Source organism: Calypte anna, chromosome 1, assembly GCF_003957555.1.
Source record: "Calypte anna isolate BGI_N300 chromosome 1, bCalAnn1_v1.p, whole genome shotgun sequence".
NCBI classification, from domain to species: domain Eukaryota; kingdom Metazoa; phylum Chordata; class Aves; order Apodiformes; family Trochilidae; genus Calypte; species Calypte anna.
The window spans coordinates 170,073,974-170,091,753 of record NC_044244.1 but is presented as its reverse complement, the minus strand read 5'-3'; the positions used below and the strand labels follow the sequence as shown (position 1 = coordinate 170,091,753).

At 38.2% G+C, this 17,780-nt stretch overlaps 2 protein-coding genes across 2 annotated transcripts in view; one reads left to right on the top strand and one right to left on the bottom strand.

The window, feature by feature from the left end:
- RB1 (RB transcriptional corepressor 1) overlaps positions 1 to 17,780 on the bottom strand; it is a 77,596-nt gene that overhangs the window by 29,441 nt on the left and 30,375 nt on the right. The window contains 8 exon segments of the mRNA XM_030451407.1: positions 16,011 to 16,087; positions 16,090 to 16,168; positions 16,171 to 16,211; positions 16,480 to 16,556; positions 16,634 to 16,665; positions 16,751 to 16,807; positions 17,485 to 17,591; positions 17,594 to 17,600. Coding sequence (XP_030307267.1) covers positions 16,011 to 16,087; positions 16,090 to 16,168; positions 16,171 to 16,211; positions 16,480 to 16,556; positions 16,634 to 16,665; positions 16,751 to 16,807; positions 17,485 to 17,591; positions 17,594 to 17,600 — 477 coding nt within the window.
- Positions 796 to 4,043, top strand: LPAR6 (lysophosphatidic acid receptor 6). Its single transcript, XM_030462831.1, is given in 11 exon segments — positions 796 to 978; positions 1,892 to 2,210; positions 2,213 to 2,332; positions 2,335 to 2,352; positions 2,355 to 2,384; positions 2,387 to 2,508; positions 2,510 to 2,552; positions 2,555 to 2,572; positions 2,575 to 2,636; positions 2,638 to 2,715; positions 2,717 to 4,043. Coding segments are annotated over 11 exon segments (1,104 nt in total). The 3' UTR covers positions 2,828 to 4,043.

Below are 17,780 nucleotides of genomic sequence, written 5' to 3'. Positions count from 1 at the left end.
CCTTGCTTAGTACAACTGATTAAAATCTAGTTCAAAAGAACCATGCCACCCAGCCAGATATGAAGAGATTTGTTATTCTAAGACTTAAAAATAGACTGGTTTTTATGCCAGAAGTAAGTCTCTCCAAGCTGTTGTTAAATAGATGAGTCTGTCTAAACTGAGATTTATCTCATATCTGTCCTAAAGGCATTAAGAGCTGTTTTTATATTTACTTAATAATTTAATTAGCTACAACATATTTTCGTTTCATTAATCAGTGACTAATGGGAGTATTTTGTGCATGTGCAATAACAGACCCCCTTTAAATTATAAGAAACAATTGCATAGTGCAGTATTTCTTTTGCTCTACTAATTCTGTGTTTACATATTGCAAAAATATTTTCTACAGCCCAATTTTTTAAAAAAATGTAAGGTGTAGTTTTTTGTAAAAAGAATCATCTTTCTGACTACAAACAGAGCTTGGGATGCTCTTTTTAGTACGGAATGAGTTAAAAAATTCTCCTCTCACTGCACCACATCTCAGTCCTGGCAATATCCAGGAACAACTCATAATCTTTCATGTTGACAATCTTATCCCTCTTTCTTTCAGTAATTATTTAGTGAAATTACTTCATTACCTGTGATGTCACTTTGCCTTTCCTGCAGCTTGTACTCGTGCATTGAAAGAATCAAGATCTCTTTAGCTGATTTCTGGTGAGTAACGTGTTAACTAGAGATGCCTATCAAAAAACCTAACGTTAGTTCAATCCTACACAAATTACAAAACCCCACAATTACAATCATCTCCAAAGAAAAATGGGGTTTTTTAAGGCGCAAGAGTTATTCAGACACCGAAGTGCCTCCTCACAACTGAAGAAGAAACAGATCTTGGAGTCCGGCCAGGTTGCCAGAGGACCCTTTGGAGCAGTACAGAAAGAGTTTAACAGGAGGCTGCAGCTGCAGCAGCACTCTGCTGGTGACCATTTGCACGCCTGCAAGGTACAGTCCCCAGCAGACACATTATCAGATTAGGGGAAGGCAAACAAACTGAATTGAAACCATTCTTCAGCGAGTCCGACCTCTTTTCCTGTGATGATCATGCTACAAAATTAGCCCCAGCTCTTTTCCCTCCTCTCGCAGAAGGAGCCGGGCTGGCGAGAGGCTGTCGGGGTGAGCGGGGACGTGAGGGCCTGTGTTCTGCAGGAACAACACGCTCTGGAATCTTCATTTCTGCCCTCACAAGACAGCTTGCTTCCGCCCGTGGGGCGAGCGAGCTCCGGAAGCACTCGGAGGAGCCGAAAGCAAGCTGGTTTTACAGACAGAAGCTGAAGGAAAAAATGCAAGCGCCAACACTTTGTGGCGTCCAGGAAATCGCTTTCTAAAGCCTACAACACCCAGTAAATTTGGCTGACAAGACCTCATCGATCATGAGCCGCAGCCACCAATAAGGGAAAATTTCTGCAAAGGCTCATCAAATTGAGGGGAGAAATGGAAGACTAAGCAAGCTTCATGGTGACCTCATCTGCCACAGATGATATGGGTTTTTTGACTTTTGAAGACTGCTATGTGATTACAAATAGCTCTTGGAAAAGAAGAGTGACCACCTGGTGATTACTGAGCTGGGAGATGTGTTCCCCTTTCTATCCTGGGCGGGGGCAAAGAGCTAGTGCTTCTCCCCTGAAGGCTTTCCAGCTGCCACAGAATTTACCAAAACAGCACACAGATTTCAAATCACTGCAAGTTCATTCTGGATTTCCGAAAAAAGTATGCAATCACGAAATAACCAAGAGAGACCTCCAAAATGCACAGGAGTATTATAAATATACCCATTATAGATGGTAAGCTCTAAATTGTTCCACTGTAAGACTCCTTTAAAGTCATAACATCTTTAATACTGGGCTGTATGCTTTAGTATGGTGTTGTTCTTGGCCTCATAGCAAACTGTGTTGCTGTCTACATTTTTACTTGCACCTTAAAAGTGCGAAATGAGACTACAACTTACATGCTTAATTTAGCAATATCAGATCTGCTTTTTGTGTTTACATTACCCTTCAGGATTTATTACTTTGTAACAAGAAACTGGCCATTTGGAGACATTCTTTGCAAGATTTCTGTCACCCTCTTTTATACAAATATGTATGGGAGCATTTTCTTTCTGACTTGCAAACGTGGATCGCTTTTTAGCAATCGTTCACCCTTTCGATCCAAGACTCTGAGAACAAAAAGGAATGCAAAATAGTCTGTGTTGCAGTATGGATAACTGTGTTGGCAGGCAGCACACCAGCAAGTTTTTTTCAGTCTACAAACCGCCGTAATAACACGGAACAAAGAATGTGTTTTGAAAACTTTTCAGAGAAACATGGAAAACCTACCTATCCGGATTGTTATCTTCATTGAAATAGTTGGGTTTTTATTCCACTCATCTTGAACGTGACCTGCTCTACTATGGTCTTACGGACTTTGAATAAACCGCTTACGTTAAGTCGGAATAAGTTAAGCAAGAAAAAGGTACTCAAAATGATTTTTGTCCCACTTGTTGATATTCTGCTTCTGCTTTGTGCCTTATAATGTTACTTAATCCTTTACTCCCTTATGAGACACAGACCTGGGTTAACTGCTCAGTGGTAACTGCAGTCAGGACCATGTACCCGATCACGCTTGTGCATCGCGGTTTCAAACTGCTGTTTTGACCCCATAGTCTATTACTTTACATCAGACACAATTCAAAACTCAATAAAAAAAGAACCGGTCCACTAGAAGCCAGAACATCAGATTCTCTGAAAGGCCAGTTTCAGAAAACTTCATTCAACACAGCCTACAGACCATAAAAATGAAATATTTGACATGACTCTACATATAAACTGTACTAAAAGACTACGGGACTAAACTGGAATTAGAAGCCTGCACTTCAGCTGTGGAAATAAATTGATATGTAAATGTCATGCTTCCTTCACATCATAAAAGTTTATGACACAACTGTAAAAGTATTATGTTAATAGTACACAGAAGTATTTTAAGAATTAAGTCTAATGTCTGTTCTAACAAGCTGTACGTTAGAAAGAACTTTGGGTTTTGGATTAGGTTATCAAAATCCAAAGACTGTAAGTTCAAAACACAATGAAAAAGTAGAGGGTTTTGTGGTTTTTTTCTTATCTCTGAATTTAAAACATTCCTCATTTTTAGTAATTATATCAGCTTCCCAAGTACTGAGGACAGAATTGAAATACCTGGTTTACACTGCAGGATCAGTTGCTGAGGAAAACAAGCCATACATGCTACTTCAGCTACTGTACCCTGTCAGGAGTGTCCCTCTCTATCTTACCCTCCCTCCTGTCTTTCCCTGTACTTCCTTCTTAGAGACCTTCCTTCTTATCTCATAGGAGACTGATTACAGGCTACAGAACTTCAGTTCTCCTGGGTTTATCTGATATAATACGTCTCTCTCCAAAGTCTGACACCATACAATATAAATTCTTTGGTAGTTTAGGGCATCTGGAAACAACTCAGACAAACTGGTTTTTCTTCTCACCTCTCTCAGATGTGTGTAATATAAAAAATAACTCTGACTGAAGTATTGCTTTAGGTACAGTACCACTTTATTAAATCTTTTGGAGAATCCTTCAACTCAACATGACTTTTGAGCAAAATAAATTCTAAATAACGGTAACTCAATCTCAAAGAGTTCTTAGGAAAACATGACTTGCTAACTAGAATTAACATCAGCAACCAAAGTTATTTCTTCTAGGAAAACTATTTAGTGACCCGTAACACGACAGTGATTTTTGAGTGAAACTTCCTCTCAATCTTTGTGTCCTAGAAATATTTTTAACAGAAGCATTTAAAAATTGAAATGCTACTTTGCTGCAAACTTTATGAAGTTAAAAACAAATTAATAGGGGCTAAGTGCTGGCAAAATTAATTGAGACATTATGAAAAGTCAAAGCCATGTAAAAGAGAATTCTACATATACTACTGTTACAAACAGACATGTAGACAAAAGTGCTTTAAAACATCCTGCTACATATGTTTCCCAGCTATTAGAACACTGTGTAAGTTTTCTCAAATTAATTTAACATCGTTGTAAAATTAAATAAATATTGAAAAGGCAATAGTAAGTAGTAATTGTTGGTTTTTCCTCCCCCCAAAAAAAATGGCATCAAGAATAAGAACGAGTTTAAATGAATCTGCACTTTAGATTTGGAGCAGTTAGTTGCAACACAGATACCGCATTTTTACTTCAGGGCAGTTTACAGAAGTGTGAATCAATGTGGAAGAAAACTTATATTGAGTTGTCAGAGCATATGATATGTTACTATGAGTTTGCTTCTCTTTGCAAAGCTTTTGTGTAATTGCTATAAATCAACTGCATGTTGCCTACTACTACTGGAAAACTGAGTTACTCAAGCACTACTAGAAATGAACACTGAATTCTAAATTTAACAGCATTTTAAATCTTTATCCACACAGTATAAAAAGAAAATTCAAACAGTATGAACTAAAGCTACAAAGGTAGTATAGATAAATGTTTGCATAAATCTGAAAATAGGCAGTTATCTTAGCTGGGATACCTATCTCTTCTGATATATCTGACTTCAGAAAAATGAACAAACCCCCTGGCATAAGTAGAAATTCAGTACATTTCATATTCACTGACAAATCCAAAGTCACTGACAAATCTAAAGTTCAAAAGCCAAATGATATGTATCTCCAGTGTCTCAATGCATCTCTCTCTAAAGAGCCTGTAGTATTAGACTCTCTCAAAAGAGGCTGAGACTAAAGCCCTTGATGACGCTGGGCTCTGTTTCTACTACTACCCCCGAGCTTGGCAAAGCTGTCACTTGGTTTAGTGACAACTTGTTCAGCAGTACTTCTTCTGCATTACAAACGCCAGCACCCTGGAGCCTCATCTGGTAAAAGAAGCTGTTCTGAGATACAAAACCGCAGGAAAAAAAATAATTAAAAATCACCGACTTTCAAGGCAGACCAAGCAGATAAACTCACATACATGGCTACTCTCCTTAAACAAACCTCCTCCCTGGTGCATGAGCTCAAGAGTCTGGGGAATCAAAGTACACCTTTCAGTAGAGTTGCCCTTTCTGCCTTGCACCATTTTCCAGGGCAGTATATTCTGCTTTTTGCAATAGCATAGTACAACACAGTACAATAACTTTTGACCAGTTAACAGCTTGACATCTTCAAACTGTCTGATGAAGCTTTACATCTTTTATTATTACACTCTTCCATTTGGAAAAAAATTAAAGCAGTATCTGTAACATAGAGAATCTGATCATTACTTGAGAAATTCCTGATCTAACTGATTCAGAAGAGGAGGAGTGAGCCTTTATCTCCCACAAGCTGATATCAAGCCAAGCCACCAGGACTATCAGGACTGGATGGTGTTTTCTCACCTTTTCCAGTTCTGCAACAAGATTATCCTGGAGAGCTGTGTATGGAGCAATGTTTTCACTGGTACATTCCTGAACAGCCACTCTCCTTCCCACTGCTCCTGCTTTGATGCAAACTCTTCTGTCTCTCTGGTAAGAGCTTATGCCAAAATTTAAATCTAGATGAGGAAGTCATGTCTAGGTATCTCAATTTAAAAGACACATACTGTCAGACCTCCTGAGCATCTGAGTGTTTGCATCCAGCACTTCCTCATAGTACATTATTTTTACTCATATGCCAAGGGAATAAGTTCAGGTTTAGGATCAAAACTTAAAATTTGTTCTTTGTAGTTGGTTTCTTCATCTGAAGAGTGGAGATACTGTGCACTTTAAAAAGAAAGTGCATAAAAAGGATTTAATAAAAGAAAAACTATGAAAATGTAGTTGATTCCAAGTTGATTTTTAAATCTAAACCAAGGTAGGCAGCCATTGTTAACTAGATAACTAACCAGCAGTTTCAAAAGACAAGGAAAGAGAAACTCTCTCAACACCTCTGATATACCTCACCATACCATTAGTTTAAATGCAAACAATTTCCAATTCCACTCTTTTTCAATTTTTTTTAGAATTTTAATTTCTGGCTTTCTCAGGAACAGAATACAAGTCAAACCTTGTTGCACTCAGTATATACAACTGAAAATTAAAGAAATGCCAATAACAAGTCAAGCACATCTCTGTATTTTTCATCTAAAGGTACTTTTAAAAAATGCCATAGATGACACTACAGGCAGGTAAGAAATCCTTAAGTGGAATCAACCTCCAAACTTACTGCTTAAGAATGTAAACTCTGTCACAGAATGTAAAGACTAGAAAGGAGCTTGCAAGATCAGGCAGATGGGAAGAATGGCTGTACTGGATCAGACCCCAAACATTCAGGTTATTTACAATCCTGCCTCCAACAGTGGCCCAAAGTAATGCCTGGAGAAAAGATGACCTACAAAGCATACAAGGCTTCTCTTGTCCAATTACTGTCCTACTTCATAAGTAATATCTCAGGACTTTCCAGGTCAGAAGTGTTTGTAGGTTTAGCAACATCAAAATTTTCTCACATGAGCTGTCTCGTCTCCCTCTGAAGTCATGTAAACGTTTTATCATCCACAGCATTCTACAGGAAAAAGCTGATCTGTGTCTGTGTGGGGGGGGAACAAACCTAAAAAAACTCCTTTTGCTTGAAACCCACTAGTTTCATTACTGTCTCTCTATTACTTTTGGAAGAGACAAGGAGCACTTGATTGCCATTCAGTCTTTCTGTATCACTCCTAATAACATGGTCTTCTGTCACCTCTTGCAAATAAGAAAGTGATTTTCATTTGTAATTTCAACCATTGCCAAAGATGAGATTTTCAGAATTACATATAAAAACTCAGGTAAAATTACAGTGAACCCATCCCCCTTGTGCATAGCATCCTCTAGCATTATGCACTCTTACAAGTTATTGTCTAAGAGTTTTATCAATGAAGAGTATTTTTTACATGCTTTCCAGCAGTAAATGTAATATAAGGTTTTACACCTAGGCAGACCTGTAAGTCCTGAAAAGTTCCCTTTTTTGCTAGACTATTATAATTTATACCTAGGGTTACTGGCATTTGAGCATCACTGACAAAATGAAAGAGGATACGCATCAAAAGCTAAGGGTAAAATGTAAATCAGAATAATTCTCTAGAAAGTTAAATGCCTGGGTTGCATTTGTTATCCAGTTATCAAATTGCTGAAAAAACTGTTAAATACAACTGACAATCACTGAACTAGCATGTTTTCAGAATGTACTCAATAGAGCTCATTTAAGATTAATGCAAATTAAGAAAGCCAGGCTTGCAGTCCAGTAATTTCTGCAAGAAATTGGATAGAGAAGTTTGCTCCAGTCCTCTAATTTTGCTTTGATACTGAAGACTTTCACACACCTCTGCCTCCATCCAGTTCCTGGCATACAGCTGTTTATAAAGCACGCCCAGTCTTCCCTTATGAAAACTGAACTTCTCATAAAATTAAAACAAAAAGAACCCTGCACTCATCATCAGGTCTTCTATAAAACCTACCATTTTATTGGAAAACTAACAATTCCAGAACTAAGAGTTTATATGGGAAATTATTATTTTTTCTTATTTAACAAGCAGTCTGTCCAATCTAATTAATAACAAAACTATAAGCTGTCCTGCACTTAGGAGTCTGTAGTTTAAACAGGAGAATTTAACCACAACCAACAACAAAGGAAGGCCTATAACAAAATGTTACTTTCTATGCAGATATAAAGAATACTTTACACACCACACAAACACTGCTATAAGATTTGCCCCAAATCCACCTTTCTCAAATGGTGAGTTGCTACCCTTAAGAAAAAAGTTCTTCAATATCAATGGTACTAACAGGAAGCACCCAAAATTAATGCCCTGACATGAAAGCAAGTGAGGCTATGTTAATCTTCTGCTTTCAGATGAATTTTGCAAAAATTACTACTTTATGAAAGGAAGTCAATGGTACACATTAGTTTCAAGTCTTAACTCTTCTGTAAAATTCTCCAACATTGGATCTAGTAAAGATCTACTAATTTTTGGAAGTTTTCCTTGTAAGCACTTTCTGAATGTAACCAAGTTAAAATGAATTTGCACTTTAGATTTGGAGCAAGGGTGAAAACTGTTAAGCATATGATTTACTTCTACTAACCTTAACAGGCAAACATTCTCCATCTAGTTTAGGTTTCATTGAGATAGATGACTCTACAGTGGAGAGAGGTGCCTTCCAAAACTAAATAATCCCATTGTAAAATACTTGTTTAAGATAAATATAATGAATTGCTTTCTAGAAGTTCAACCCTGTCTCAAAACATAGAGGGAGCCTAAATATCTAAGTTTCAGAAGTTTAAAATTTAGGATTCATATATCCTTACATAAGAGAAACCCTATACTTTAAAGCAGTAGATCAACCAGGAAAAGCTGAAATCCTTAATCAAGCATGGCATCCAAATTCACAGAATGAAAACCCCAGATAACGCTGTTTCTTAGGTAATCCCTTTGGCTGTTTTGTACTTGACTCAAAATTGCATTTTAAGGGTTGGGCTGACTTGGTATACCTCAACAGAGAAATCCATTATTACTGTGCTATTGTAACCAATGTCTTACAACCCCAGTGAATGTTTTGTACACTCAGTGAGTGCAACAAGAAGTGAACACATTGCCAACACAGACAAAAGCAGGAAACACAGGACCTCAGCTTCAAGTGTTCTGGTTCTCTTCCAGTAGCCTAGAGGATTTGCTCAGTTGGTAACACCCAAGTGTAACAGCTTGAGTCATCTCCACAATAAAGGAGTGGCAGTGAAGATTTCAGAGTGTTGGTGCAGACAGTGAAGACTGTCATTCACTATTCTCCTGTTTTCAATTTGCCTTCAGCAGCTAAGGCAAACAAAGTTTCAAACCTCAAAAAGCACAGCATGATTTCTGTAAAAGAAACTCCTTCAGTAGTATTAGAAAGGAAGGCAGAAAAGTCTACATACTTATTTATTTAAAAAGTGTGTGCAGTATATATATGCAGAAACTAACAAAGTATATAAACATATTATATGTAATTTAATTTTACACTACCTGCTATATTCACAAATACCCTAAAAGCAACAATTTAAGAGACTTCTAAGAATGCACTTTGTATGATAAAGGCAACATCACAAAAGGTTTTTCAGTCACAGCTGTGAAACTGAAGTGTCAGAGGTAATTTATGAGCTTAAAAAAAAATAAGCACATGCAGCAGAATCAGCACACCTTTTAGTACTATACGCTGAGCAGCAGTGTGGCAGTGACCTCTCTCTCTCATCACACACCCTTCTGAGCAAGCAGAAATATATTTAGTATGTGCAGACAGAAAACCTCAAATAATTCTCAGTCCTTTTAAGTTTAAAGCGCACCCTAGTAATGCAACTTTGAAAGAGCAGGTGAGCCCATGAAATGCATAGTTTGGTGACCCTTAGTGCACACATTTCCCCGGTAAGAAAAAAACTGATTAGAAATCACTGTCCATAGCAACCTCTGTGCTGAGAAGGATACTAGATCCTAAAATAGGACACAGAGATGGGTGATGCTGCAAGAACAACCGATGCCTGCAATTCCTGAGGTGCCTGGCTTCACACATCAAGTTCCCCAGGTGGTTCATATCCTGCCAGTGAGTGTGCTTGCAAATGTAATTCTGGATAAGCCGAGCATTTTGTGTGCCCGAGGCTGCCCCATTCACAAACCAGGTATCTATGTCTAAGGAAAGAAAAAATTTAGTAGGCACAGAAGGAATATCTGACATACACTGCCTTTACTAAGAGAAGTCTGTGTTGCAGAAACATGTAGGCTCCTGAAGCCTAGAGGAGACAGTAAGGGAACGTGTGACTCATGACCAGCATGAAGTCACTCGTGTTTGAACCCACGACTGTGTCTTAGTCAGTAACACAACGAGCCACAGCTGTCCTACGGCCTTGAGGGAAGTGGCAAAGCACAGCTTGCACCCACACAGCTCAACTTCCTCTGCTCTAATCCATACCAGCAGCTCAAAACAGTCCATGAACTGCAGCATGCCCCAAGTCTTGTCTAGGCATGTCCAGAGCAGTGCTAACAGAAGCCAACGCCAGGGAACACGTTACCAATGACAAAACAGCTCTGATGACTGTGGGCAATACCAGGCCTAAACTACAAGGCCAAGCCTGTCCCTTGGAGGCCAGCAGCAGAGGTACAGCCCCAATACTTGGTCATTGCCACGTGGCCTAATAGCTAACTGTGAACAAGGTTTCAGAGTCATTCTTCTAACAACAGTAAACAAGTTTCCAGTAATCTGCGGAAAATGCGATGGCGTGACCATTCTACTTCTCCAGTTTAAAGAATGACTTAAGACACTGAAATCAAAGAAAGGACTCCAACTGAATGCACACCTACCTCTAGAAGAGGTGTAAGACTACAGACAGAAACCTAATAGAGAACACTACAGAGGATACCTTAAGAGGATACCCACTACAGAGGATAGCATAAGAAAAGAGATGCTCAATTCCTCCTTCCTATGAGTACAGACACTATTTTGAAATTGTTTCTGCAATCAAGGAAACAGGCACTAAGCACACATTATGGAGCTCCACAGTAACTGTGTTATTGTACAATCAGAATAATAGGAGTTATAGTTAAGCTTGTACTGTCACAACATAGGAGTACTTGCTAACTGTAACTTCTACAGCTTACCCTGACATGGATTGCCTATATTTTTAAGCAAACCTAAATATACCTACTAACATTTCTACTTACAGCATGATCAAAGTAGGTCTGCTGTTATCCAGCTCAGTGAGTTTGTCATGTTAAGCAATAAAATATATTCTTTGGAATACAAGGCTTTCCCAGGAAGGCATTTCTGCCACAATGAGCTGCATAATTAAATCCAACTGAAATCTTTGTGTGGCTGATTATCTTGACTAAAACATTAACTACACAGTTGACAAATACTACTCCAAACATTGAGTGACATTAAATCAATGATTATGATAAAACAGTATGTAAATTTCTTGTATAAAGTTTAATTGACAAGAGAAACCACAGAGAAGAAGCTGATAAAGGAGAAATTACAGAGCACAGTTTAGGCAATGCTAATGAAGGAGTTAAGACACACCGAAGTACATTCCCGACTTCTGGCCATATTTTAACCATTAAGAGCAGTAAGCTTGTAGAGCCATCTTTATCTTGCATCAGCCATTAAAACTCCAAACTCATTAAACCTCCAAGCAACAACACCTATCAATACTATGTCATTCTCCTTTGAAAAACAATACCAATTAGGGCAGCAAGTGTTAGAGAACAACACGCCAAGGAGGCTACAGCATCAACAAGTAGTGCAATGCACTGCTTCAGTCAACAGCTGTTGTCCCTCCCATGCAAACAAACACCAAAACCACAGTGAAACTAACAGACCAAATCTGACAGAACTCCCTACCCTGCCAGAGTGAGCCTTCTCATGCTCTGGCTGTTCTGGGGTTGTAGAAGAAAAACGCATCTGCTGCCACTGGTCCTTTAACACTGAAAGAAAACCCTTGGACTTTACTCTCATGTGGATGAGTTAACAAGTTCACAACAGAAATCTACTGGAAGATCAGCAGGAAGAGTGCCATGATTCCTTCTCTAGCCCACCATACGGCTGACATGAATTATCTTATCTTTGGCCAAGCTGTGGCTGGTCTGCAACTCAGTGCAAAAGAACAAGACCCCTTCACTACCCCAGTATGGGAACTGAGGCTCAAGGAGCAGAAGGGCTTTGCTATCTCACTCTGGCCCAGCAAAAGTTGCTTACAGAAAAAGTATTTTGTAGTGTGCCAAACTAGTTTAAGTATGCAAAATGTATGATTTAGTACATGTGTAGCTCACATTTTACCTACTGCATATGTGAAAAACATGCATGAAGTCTATTCTCTAAGCAGCAGTGTGAAAGAAAGCAATACCTGTTTCTTCCTCCCTGTCACAGCTTTGAGTAGAGTGCAACCTGAGAGGTAGGAAATGCAAAAAAGCAAAAAAACCATAAAAAAAAAAACCAAAACAAAAAAACCAAAAAAAAAACAAAAAACCAACAAAACCAAAAAAAAACCCCAAAAAAAAAAAACATAACAAAAAACACTCTACATCATTAGTGCCAAAACCAAATTAATGTCAGGTATTACAAATACTTCACTCTCAAAGCTCTGCAAAATCTGATAGACTTTGCATTCAATTTGCTGTGCAGAAAACCTGCTCTTGTTTCCTCCTAATACAGGCAGCAAGCAGCAACATTAAGTCAAATATCTGACATGCAGCTGACAGGGCTTGTCTATGGGAAGTTCAGATTCTGGAATTGTCACAAACTTCATCTGAGATATTCAAAGCAATTACTTTTTTGGCTGGTCACAAAGATCAACTGACAACATTATGGAAAAGCTGAGCATGAACTCCCAGTCTGGCAGGTGACAACTACTCTTTCACAGGAAATGGATTTTAACTATGCCAGTTTCAATCACATTTAATAAATATGGAGAAATGAGCAAAGGCTATAGGCACCCTATTTTTAGTCTAAGTAATTCAATTCCTTTAGATAAGATACAAAATTAAAGTAGTGCCCAAAATACTCTAGTGGATGAAGCACAAATGTTCTACAGTAAAGAATACTGTATGATATTTCTGTTTGCCAGTAAAAATTATGCAGATCAACATATTCCAACTGATCTCCACATAATCTTCATCTGAACATATTTCACTAGTAAATAATATTGAGTGGATACATAGGCTTCTCCCTTTAGGGAGATCTGAAGATTAATGAAGATCTTCATAAAGATCTAAGGAAAAGGAAGTACCTGCCACACGATAAGTCAGTATGGGCATTGCCCTTTTCAAAATTAAGAATATTAAGAACCTTCAATTTTTCCTTATTTTGTCTATGCTTTTTTTTTTGTTGTAAAAGAAAGCATGGCCTAGAAAGGTTAATCTTCCTATAGTACAAATGACTAAATCATAGCTATGAAAACCAATGAACAGTTCACAAAGAAGAAAAGAAGTGATCAACTTCAATAAGAGCAAGAAATAGAATCCTTCACATGCATTGATACAGTTCCAAGCAGATAGAAGTCAGAGGTACTTAAGATTTTTCTTCACAGCAATTATGCATGGCATTTTCTCATCAAAGCTCTGTAAAGGTAAAACACAATAATTCAATCTATTCATACCAGTCTCATCACTTAAATCTCGATATTGAAGTCCTGCTTCTAAAGCAGTACAGAAAAAAGAGTAAAAATTGATATACAGACCTAACTCCAAGAGAGACAAGCTTTAAAACCACTTGTGAGGAAGGTAAGAACTAAAAAATATACAGCAATAAACGGGAAATTTGAGTTGCATATGCAAATAAGTAATAAATTTCAATGTTCAATTCTTTTATAAACTGTATTTTTTTTTTGCATAAGCTTTATTTATTCCATGCTTTTTCATCTTTCTTCATTTTAACACTTTCAAAAAAAAAGACACATATCTAATATATTAGGAAACGTCAAGATTCCATCTTCTTTCGTGTTACTAGGTAATTAAACAATTACTGAAATAAAATTAACCCAAAGAAAAACATAGGTGAGAGAGTCTTTGCAACTAGCAGAAGTCATCTGGATTCTCTCCTTTATTGAGTGTTTGAAGTAACAACATTTACGGTATGAACACTTGCTGCCTACCTCTGAGCAAATTTCTAATTAAACAGACACCTGGTAACCATGTACACCATTACATGGAAATAATATCTAGGTAAATGAGGAATCAATATCCACGTAATAACTGCAGAAGAATACAGTAAACCACTTTTGTTCACCACCTGACCTTTCTGACTCTGACTTAAACAGCCTTCAAGTCAGTACAGAAGCATCCTCCTGTGTCATTATTTTTCAGACTAACCATCAATATTTATTAGATGTGAGGCACAGGTGGATCTTCACAAGGAGGACTCATGGCTTATGTTTCTGTGTGCAGCCTTACAAATACAGCCTCAGCCTTTCATTGCAGTGGCCCAGGGACTCACACATTTTAGCACAGCTACCATTTGCTGTTTTCTATCTCCTGAGCACTATTAGCAGTCTGGGGTTCTCACAGCTACAGCTTCCCTCAGGCAGCTGGAGGAGGCAATGGAGACAGTGCAAAGTCACAGGGGCCTCCAACGGCTCCAACTGCCCAGCTTCCTCAGCTTTGAGAGAACCCTGCTGTCCTCCAGTCCAACCCGCAGGAGGAGACTGCAGACAGCCTGCACTGGGAGGGGTCCAGGTGGGACATGATGCACAGTACATGAAGTAGAAGGGCCTGGATAGCATACTATACATTTTATTTAACTCCTCCAAAGTACTCTTCCACATCTTACTGGCACTAGGTGATCACTGGTGGTCCTTTCAATTGAACTGTATTCTACTAATCCTATAAAGCCATTCCAAAACAGCACCAAAACACAAACCTCTGGCAACTCAAAAAGATACTTCAGTATACTAAAATACATTCAAACACTTGGAAAACTTTAAATATTCCTGTGCTTGTTGTAATTTTTGAAAACACAATGCTTTGGATTTCCAATCGAAAGCCCAAGTCTAAAATCAATTATCTGCATGTAATGCTGAATACTGTGAAGAAAGTGGCAAATATGCTTATTGCTGATCAGTAGCTATTCAAACTGGTTGCAGTAGCAGAAGCTACTTTTAGAGAGTCAAACCTGGATATCTGTACCTATGCCTTCTGTTTTCTGAATTTACAATTCTCAATAACACCCATATGCCTGCAAGCATATACTTAAAATACTGGTTGCCTCTTGAAATACTGCCTCATTTACCCTGTTCTGTAGGCCTGGGAAAAGGCTCTCAGCCTCAATGCTTTCATGGCAGCCTAAATCAAAGAACATCAAAACCAAAAGAAATTCATACAGCAATTGAGAGACCAGAGCATTTCCCAGGACACAAAACAAACTTGTAAAGGCATTACAGAGGAAAAAATTTGCACTCTGTACAGCAGCTAGAGTACTGCCCATAAATTCGTTACCAATGTTGGGTAATGAGCAGGAAGCTGGATACACAAGTCCTTGACAACCTCAGTGGAAATGTTACCTTCATAACCATAGTTCAGGGCTTAGGGTCGTGCCCATTCACTCTGTTAGCAAGGAATCAAGTGGCAAGGGCTGGTTGGCACAAGGTGGTCACCAGATTCAGTGTAAAGCATGGCAACTGGTTCCATACACCTTGAGGCCAGAATGCTGCTTCTGAGCTAGAAACCTGAACACAAGATGGTGCTCTTGCTGCTCAGGCAGAGTGTCCTCAATTCCAGAATATAATCCTACAGCCTGGTCAAGTACCACGTCTACAAAACTGCTGACTTCTCACTCTAAAGTCATACACAAACCAAAATCAGATTACTCTGCAAACTTGCTTTACAGTTAATTATCCCATTATCCATGGCATACTGTGTTCTTTAAACTTACCAGATCTATGAGAAATGGATGGATTCTTAAACCACCACTTTATGCTTCTCTGGTCAGAATTAGCTGTCTCTATTATCTTCTGTTTTGTGGCATTATCAGCATATTTGGGCTATAATTAACATACAATACAAAGAAACACTTTATTTACTAGCCTAAAAAAACCAACTCAGCCACCAAAAATACCAAAGTGACTGAAACTCAAGGACAATGCAAATCTGTATTTTAAGTACTATTAACAAAAATCAGATGCACAGAACTATGGCCATACTGCCAAGTGGGAATAGCAAATGGATAAAAATTAACTTACAAACAAAAGCACAGAATGTATTGCCTTGTCTTTGGCACCAAAATGCTGTTTACAGATATTACCTTAAGATTCATGCCAGACTAGTTAAGATGATGTCAGCTTACATCACATAAATCAGCAAAGCTATGTCAACTTCCTCCTCATATACACCTTTTTTCAAACCTGAAGACATGCCACAACTAATCTTGTTTTGCTCTTGTATTTTACTAGAATTAAGTCACAGCAAGACCACAACTTATTTAACAGAGCTGCGTGTGATACCCTTTTCCAGTACACATGCTAGAGACTGAGAAATATTACTTTAAAACATTACTTACAGATTGCCAAGCAAGAGACTCCATAATTTGATGTTCACAGCGTTCCAGATGCTTTCTCATTTCCCGTGTTAGCTTGGTTCTGCTTTAATAAAGCTTTCAATCACCTTGCAGAAGTCAAAAGCTTTTAAATCAAATACATTCAGAATCCACGGAAAGACAAATTTGTTTCAGCACTGGTACCATCACTTTGTGAAGCATTTCCTGCAGGGAAGATGGACCAGTATTATAACAGTACTACATCTTCCCCTTCCGATGCTTTTCCCTTTTTTAATCCTGTTTACCCCAACACTGGGCATTTATAGCATTCAGATGCACAAGGTGCTGGGCCATCTTGTCTAGACAGTGCTTTTGCAACAAAAAGTTGACCAGATGATGCTTGCTGTTCCTTCCAACCTGGTATCTATGACTATGATACTGAAAATTGCTGGTTTAGGCAATTATGGTATTTAGGACTTAGGATTCAACTTACTGACATATGTAGCCATGACAACCTCAATAGCACACGCCAGAAGAGATGTGTGGAAGATGTTATCATTCAGAAGTTTGCTACAGAAAAAGAAAGTCATTAGTACTTGTCCCAAAACTAAAATAGCAGACATCAGTAACAAGGTAGGGGCACATACCTGAAATTCTGCACTGAGAGGCGCTCTTCCTCCTAAATATCCATCAAACCAACTTGTGAATATTCTTAGTATTTGTAAAAGGCAATGCCAGTATGGAGGTACCAGTTCTGAACTTACCGACTTGAGCATAGACTCCATTACTCTGTAATACAGACGTACTGCAAGCTTGTATCTCTGTTAAAAAAGAAGAAATTCAAGAATACTACAAGATGTTTAAAGAGACTACGAAGGCAAAAGTCAAGTTTTAGCGATTCAGAAAATTTGGATTTTTTGGAAGAGCTGCTATAAAGAAACCGTTATCCCCCATGGATTCTCTCTCAATGGAGAGGCATCAAATATTTCTCAGGTATGTGACTACCCCACATGAAGACTGATTGATTTATGTCAATTCACAGCTAAAAGAATAAAACATGCTACTAACAGACATGAGACTGTCAAGTACAAACTTGGTTGGATCTGATCTCCAAAATCCCTGTTGAAAGCACAGCTCACCTACAGATTTTATAAGGAAGTGAGTCACCTTCCACAGTTTTAGGCTAAATTACTTAATGAATGCAAAGTTATGTTTCACTAAATGTATTTTACCCAACAGTTTTTCCATTCTCATTAAAGTATTTCCAACATATTTCTACCCATCTCCTTTGATATGAAGAATTATTTGGAATATTATCTTTCCAGAGCTTCAGGAAAAAAATGTCCATTCCTCAAGATGGAAACAATATTGTTACTTTTCCATTATTAAACTGCACTGAAGGAGGACAGTCAAGTCCTTCAAGAAGGAGACAAGTCAGGTTTCAAATTAGGTAGTACCAAAAGAGTTAAAAAAAATAATAAGCCAAAATGCTAGATACCTGTGAGCCAATTTCAGCACATCCCAGTCCAACTGCTTCAGCAAATTTCTTTTTGAAGATGTGGCCAAGACTTTCCACTCTTTTCAGAATACTATCCTTAGGGTTACTGTGCAGTTCTAATCAAGTACAGGAAGGAGGACAGAGGAAGGAAAGGCAAGGGAAAAAACATTTTACTTTAAAAACATTTTAATGATTTAATCACATTGGACCTGCTTCACTTAGCAATATCTATCAGCTCACCAGCATAAATATAAATGGAGTATTTCAAGAACATAGAATCATTGTCTGGATTTCCG